Here is a 7,125-nt window from a genome sequence, read left to right as displayed (position 1 = left end):
TTTTTTTTTTTTTTTTTTTTATTTTTTTTTTTTTTTTTTTATCAGGAACAATGATTAATACATTTCATGGATGGTATGAAATTACAAAAGGACAATATAAATGTCATGATTTAAAAAGACACTTCCAGAGCAATTAGAGAAGTAAGCCTACACCTATGAACGATTGGTGAGAATTTACCAAAGACATCCTTTTACGGACCAAATGGGTGATCAATAAGAAATAAACTCCATATACGTTGATAAAAACTAAATTAATTTACGGCCCATGGATAAAAGTGTATTTTAGCCAAATAGGGAAAAACAAATAAAATACAAATTTTAAATATAGAGAAAGTTAATGAACAAGAATTTTTATTATTTCTTAATAAAGTACTTTACACAAGTCTTTTTGCCAAGTTTCTTATTGGGCTTCAGTTGTAAATTTTTTGGCAATTACCTTTTATGTCTCATTTTGCTTGATTGGAGTCCTTTTTGTTTCAGTTTGGCTCTCTTTGTTCGGGTTTTTTTTATACCCTCCTTGTGTACTTCGATTTCTTCTCAAAATAGTTTGATAATTTGGGGATGGGGCATTCGCAAGATCGCAATTACGGCAATCCTCCTTGTGACAATTAACATCCCTTAACTATTTAATTTCTTTTTCCTTTTCTTGTTTTTTCTAATTGGGAACCCTTTATACAATCCCCCTATGGTTTGGCAAGCTTTCATTCTCTTTTGTATATTTCATAGATCTAATGAAATGACATACTTCCCATATAAAAAATGATGGGATTAGAGTGTAAAGGTCAATATTAATTACCAAGGTAGTTGTAGTAGGAATTTGTTAGAGACTAAATGTTATAAAATTAATTTAATCAAATGATGACATTAGAGTGTAAAGCTAAAATAATAATTAAAAGGGTAATTTTAGTAGGAGTTTGTCAGAGACTACTTGTTATAAAGAGAGGGATCAGGCAAGCAAATGATGGAGTTAGAGTGTAAGGGTCAAATAGTAATTACCAAGGTAGTTTTAGTAGGAATTTGTTAGAGACTAAATGTTATAGAATTAATCTAAAAAAGATAGAGACTAAATGTTATAAAACTAATCTTATGAAATGTCATGTTGCCAATGAAAAAATGATGATTGGAGTGCAAAGGTAAAATAGTAATTAGAAAGGTAATTTTAGTAGTAGTTTATTAGAGATACTTGTTATAAAGAGTGGGATCAGGCAAGCAATTTTATGATTGTTCAGACTAGATCTCGCTCAAAAGGGGATGTGTGATTATTTGTTGTAGGATTGTCAGTTTGTTTAGTCCCTTCGGGCTTAATGGCTCACTTTGTTCGGTTTATGTTTGGCATGAAGGATGATTGTTACGCTTTGATTGGGATTGTGCTCCTGGGTTCGCCTTTTCAAGAGAGGGGCAATATTTTGTGGCATGCTAGTTTCTTTACTAGTTTGTGGGGGTTTGGTTTGAGAGAACCAATAAGATTTTAGAGAGGTGGTGTGGTTTTGAGACAAGGTTCAGGAGATGGTTATTAGGTTTAATGCCTCCTAGCGGGCTTCAGTCACAAGGCTTTTTGTAAATGGTCTTGGTTTAATTTTGTTGGATTGAAGTCCATTTTTGTAGCTTTCCTAGGAATTCTTTTTTGTTGGGCTTGTTTTTTGAATGCTCTTGGTACATTCATCTATTAAATCACCCATCAACCCTGCCGTTTAAGAGGATGGGTTAAGGTAAATTTAATTATATTAACACTTCAATACACCCTCACTTGTGGGCTTGGAAATTTATAAAAATCCCAACAGTGGAAATCAATATTAATTGGAGAAGAAATTACTTTACATAGGTTTGAACACAGGACCTTCTGCTCTAATATCATGTTAATAACAACAAAACCTCCACCTATTCCCACAATGGTATGGTATCGTCTATTTTAGGCATAAACCCTCGTGATTTTACTTTTGGTTTCACTCTAGTGGCTTTACCTTTGGTTTCATCCAAATGGTTTTGTTTTTGGTTTCACCCAAAAAGGCCTCAGTCTAACAAAGATAGTTTTCACTTCTATACCTATGTTGTTTCCCTTACCTAGCCAATGTCAGACTTTGGTCGCATTCCTAAAAATCCTTCTCTTGCATAAAGTACACCATCGAGTCTCTCCTCAAATAGTCATCTATATGTCTAGCTCTAATTCAAGCCAACTCATTTTCTTTTGAGCACGTCGCTAGTCCAACAGAGCTCAACCACAAGTATGTACTATGACTGTCTTTGAGGCTCACAAATTCTTTGTTCCCCACATGAGGATTTTACCAACATGGCTAAAGTCTAGAGCTTGGCTCAAATACCACATTAAATCACCATTCAAACCAAAATTTTAAGTTGGTGGATAATAGTAAATTTAATGATATGAATACTCCAACACTCTCACTCACTTGTGGGCTTGAAAATTTATAGAAAGCCCAACAAGTGAAAATCAATATTAATTGGGCGAGGAAATGACAATGCAGGGGTTCAAACTTAGGACCTCTTGCTCATAAATCATGTTAAATCATCAATCAATCAAAAAGTTTAAGTTGATGGGTTAGAATAAATTTAATTATATCAACACTTTAACACATTCATCTTCTCTTAATGAAAGCTCTATTTCTAACCCTCAAAGACGGCAAAGTATTGTTTGTAGAAATTACCTCAAATTATCTAACTACAATTTCTCATCTCTAATCTCAATACAATTTCAAAATCTAGTTATCTAGTTCCTATCCTAGCCCTGGCCCTCAAATAAAGTAAAGTGATTCGTTCAAAATCCACAGATTTAAAGGCTCACCTTGACATTGCTGACGATGGATTGAGCATCAGGAACAGGAGGTTGCAGTGAATATTCTGCAAGAAGAGACAGCAAAGATGATACAAAGGTGGTTCTCTCTTGTTGAGCTTCCTGATACAACCAGATGAGAGCCATGGAGTCTATTACAGATAATATTAGAAAAGAAATACAATGGGGTATCTTAACGGATACTAAATTGTTATCAAACAAGTTAATGGCAACAAAATTAAGCATTCTGAAAGACCAGAAGCCACGTCAGAAATGCCAAAGCAAGGAAGGAACCTGCAACGCATATGTAAGACGGATATTTTCCTCAATTATGTCTTGTCTATAGGAGAGAGCTTTAGAAGCAGCATCAACAAGCTCTTGTTGTTGTTGATCAAAGGCCTAATAGAAGGAAACCAAAAAGGAAAAGAAGCCCAACAGCAAAACACCAATGAGAATGGAATCGAAGGAAATGATAAAAGTAGAAAATTCAGGGAATGTAATAGACAATGAATACAAATCAAAACCCTGCTTACCAAACGCATATAGGCAATACGTTTTTCCAGAACATATTTTTCATTTCGTATTTGTGCTTCCTATTACAATAAGAATCATCAGCGTCTCCAAGTAAAAGAAATCCTAAAAAAAATTGATATAACAATAAAAAAATAAAAAAAAAATGTTGGTAAGAAACAAAGCAAATACAAGGCATACAAAAAAAAGTCAACCAAGAAAATTCCCAAAAGCTACCAAAGGGATTCCAATCCAACCAAATTAAATCAAGTCCTTATAATTACAAAAAGGTCAAGTGATCGATACCCACAAGGAGGTATTTAACTTCACCAACTCTCAAACCTCATCATAAGACCTCTCACTCTCCCTAAAAATTCCATTATTCCTATCAATCCAAACCTCCCACAAGATCGCAAAGAAACTTGAAACTTGCATGCCACAGAACTATCTTTATCACGAAAAGGCAAACCCAGAAGAACCTCCTCAATTCTAGTGAAACAATCATGATTCCAAACCCAGTATAAATTAAAAGCATCCAACCAAAGGGCCCAAAGGGACTGACAAAGGGGCATCCCCATAAAATGTGAATTTTGTAAATATATGAAAATATTTACAATGGGCTAAGATAGTCCATATGATTCATTTTACCTTGACAGAATAATCAGCAAGATGCTTGCGTAACAGCACAATTTCATCTTCATGTTCCTGGACTTTAACAACAAGATCCTAAATATGAAACATAGGTTAAAGGGCTTCCTTGTAAATATATGAAACAAAGGACTAGAACTAAGACATGCCTGTTTCCAGAGACTGTTGGGAATATTTGCTTCAGCCTTTGGCATCATGCCATGTCCAGAAAACTTAATCTGTGGATCATATTCTCCATCCACTGCAAACCTAACAGTCATGAAATAGTTTTCATATGCTATGTTTTATTTAAACTAATAACATAATTGGCCAAGGATGAATCACATCATTTTACTTGCCTGCTAGCAGAGAAAGATGTTGTAGATGGTGAAGAGAATTGTGAGCAACCAGCATTGTCAACCGGTGGCTGAACACCAGGAAGAGCATTCACCATCCTGTCCGACTTGCTGTTCTCAAAGCGAGATTCTGTATCAACCCGCATGGAAACTTCATCCTTTTGCAAAACATCTTGATGGACAACTAGCGCACCCTGTGAATCAACAATAGAAATGTTCTTCTTAAACCTATGTCCTTCACTATCACCTGAAATATCTGATTGATGCTCCCCATTAGATCCTTGATGGTCATTCTCAATCCATTGGTTTGTGGAATGAAGCCTTTGAGCCAAAGGTTCATCAACCTTCTGCCACATTTCAATGAAAAAATGAATAGAAAAATCCACAACGAGGTCAAATTTCTTCCAAACTGATAAACATACTCCTACTGAACTGAATGCAAGATATGAAAATAATTAGAGAAGTGAGCAAAATTCAACCACAATCAACTGCATCCAAGAAACTAAATGCTTGGAAAAAAACACAAAACCCACATTTCAGAACATTAATGAAACACTTAGATTTTGTATTAAATTCAATTTATAGTACTTACATATTTCTCAAGTTTCTGGATCTTTTTCTGAAGTTCAATCCTCAGTCGGTTATTTTCCTCCACCTAAGGTATTTAAATTCACTCATGTCAGCATGTAACTTTAAATAATGAAATCTAAGCTGTAACTGAGTCAAATACTCATGCTATGTAAAACACACAGTAATGGGTCAATAAAAATGCAAACGAGGAGAAGGAACAACCAGGTGCAGTTGCTGATGTGGGTAATAGCACATACACCGGTATATGAAAGAATGCTTAAACTACTGGCTTTTAACCAGTACTAAAAAAATGCAAGTTGAAAATTACATCATCAGTAACTCAAACAAGAATTCGGATAGAGAAATATGTTTCGGGGACTCCACCTGAGAAGAAGGATGTACCATTATACAAATTACACGCACTAATCTGTTGACACCATTCTCAAATATCATCAATGATGTCTAATTGCCAAGTTTCTTTGTCTCACCAAACAAACAATGCTTATGTTTATACGACTTGATAAAGTTGAAACACAGGTATGCTACCCATGCTACCCAGGATAGATAGCGGCTTAAGCTTCTACGTTTCATGTAGAATAAAGCTGCTTCATCAATTGACATTTCGTTTCAACTCACAACAGTTGAAGTCATTGAACTATAAGACGCTTCAATGGTATACACACTTTTTTTCCTTTAGAAACTTTCTAATCGAATCATACCCCAGATTATCCTCCTTAACAAAATGAGGAAAAAAAACAACAGCATCAACTATAAAACCAGCAATAACGGTTATGATCATATAAAAATCGAAAGAGAAGGTAGTTTTATGAACCCATATTAGATTGCGGTAGCCTATAATCCCAAGCGTTGAGAAAGCAGATTTTGGATAAAGAGAAAGATTGGATTCCTGCAGCTAGTATCTCTATATTCTTACAACATTCTCAATGGAAAAAATACTGCTCAATTGATGGTATGCATTATGCACAACATCGAAAACATGAAAAGGGTTTTAGAAAGAAAACGTGAAGGAAACAACCATGGAGTTAGAGATCTTAGAATCGCGCAAAAGTGAAGTGAATACAATACTAAATTTAGTGATGAAATTAACAGACGAGTAGCATTCGTTTGATGTTGAGAGACGGAATATNGGGGGCAAAGGAAAATTCATTGCACCTGTTGCTTGATGGTAGCCTCGGCTGCTTCAACAGCTTTCAGTACCTGGAACAAGTTGCTATCATTGTTGTTACTGTGATTGTTGGATGAGTGGGAGTTAGATTGCTCTGCTGGTGCAGCACTGACGGCCAAGTCAGAGAATTTTTCAGCCAATGATCTCCCGTCGAAACCATTTTTCATCTTCAACCCCTAGCTCAAACTCAGCTCAAACCAACCGAAAAATGAATGATCCGAACCAGAATAGCTCTTGGTATCTCAAATTAGTGATAAATTCAGCCGCAGAATTGGGTCGTAGGAGTGACACCTCCTCTTTCGGACATTAAAACAACTCAATCAGTGAGAGAAGAAGGTATGACGTACGAATATCGTGTGAACCCCAAAAGCAAAATGAATATAAAACCCTAACGCAGTGGGAACAAAAGAGAGATGACATATAACTTCAATCCCAATTCTCTATCTGTCCCGCAATGATTCATAATATAGTGATGCGGTTTTGATGATTTCTTCGAATAAATTAAAGGGAAATTAAGATGAAAGCGAAGGGAAAAAGGAGACAGGAGGAAGTCGAATTCAGCTTAGCCTGAACTTTAGCTCGAACGAACCCACTGTTTTGAACCTGAAGCAATCCATCGATCGATCAAATCCATGGCGTTGTGTATGGATCAAATCCATGGCGTTGTGTATGGATCAAATCCATGGCGTTGTGTATGGATCAAATCCAAGTCGGCTCCTCCGCCTGCGAGCTTCCGAGTGAGTGAATTACACGACGCTCGTCGCCATGGTTTATTATGTAATTCAGGTCCCCTCCCCATTTTACCTTTTCTCTCACTCCCTCTCCCACTGAATTAATATTCAATCAAAAATACTTTTTAACTTTTAAAAAATTTTAAAAATATCTTAAATTTTAAAAAATCAAAAATATTCCTATTTAGTTTTCGATATAAACTAATACTTTATTTCAAAAATATTCTCTCAGAATACATTTAAGTTTTTAAAGTTCCATTAGAGAAAATTTAAATTTTCGAAAATATATTTAATATTTAAAAGTACTCAGTAACGACTCCACTGTTGAGTCGGAAAATTCAGTCACATGCAATATTGTTC

General features: G+C 35.3%; 1 protein-coding gene across 8 annotated transcripts in view; it reads right to left on the bottom strand.

Moving 5' to 3' along the window:
- The window catches only part of LOC111795384, a 21,814-nt gene extending 15,122 nt beyond the window's left edge, over window positions 1-6,692 (bottom strand). For 5 of the 8 annotated variants that reach the window (XM_023677775.1, XM_023677773.1, XM_023677776.1 and 2 more), the window contains exons 1-8: window positions 6,022-6,692; window positions 4,871-4,933; window positions 4,282-4,625; window positions 4,093-4,192; window positions 3,944-4,021; window positions 3,319-3,378; window positions 3,080-3,184; window positions 2,798-2,908 (exon numbers count right to left, since the gene is read on the bottom strand). In XM_023677775.1, the coding sequence (XP_023533543.1) occupies window positions 2,798-2,908; window positions 3,080-3,184; window positions 3,319-3,378; window positions 3,944-4,021; window positions 4,093-4,192; window positions 4,282-4,625; window positions 4,871-4,933; window positions 6,022-6,201 (1,041 nt within the window). In that variant the 5' untranslated portion in view covers window positions 6,202-6,692. Of the gene's footprint in view, window positions 1-2,797; window positions 2,909-3,079; window positions 3,185-3,318; window positions 3,379-3,943; window positions 4,022-4,092; window positions 4,193-4,281; window positions 4,626-4,870; window positions 4,934-6,021 lie in introns of those variants that run through there. The other 3 variants (XM_023677779.1, XM_023677774.1, XM_023677780.1) reach the window with 3 other exon arrangements.
- Window positions 6,693-7,125: the final 433 nt, after the last annotated feature.

Source organism: Cucurbita pepo, chromosome LG05 (assembly GCF_002806865.2).
Source record: "Cucurbita pepo subsp. pepo cultivar mu-cu-16 chromosome LG05, ASM280686v2, whole genome shotgun sequence".
NCBI lineage: Eukaryota > Viridiplantae > Streptophyta > Magnoliopsida > Cucurbitales > Cucurbitaceae > Cucurbita > Cucurbita pepo.
The sequence above is the reverse complement of the archived record's forward strand: the minus strand, read 5'-3'. Positions and strand labels throughout refer to the sequence as shown.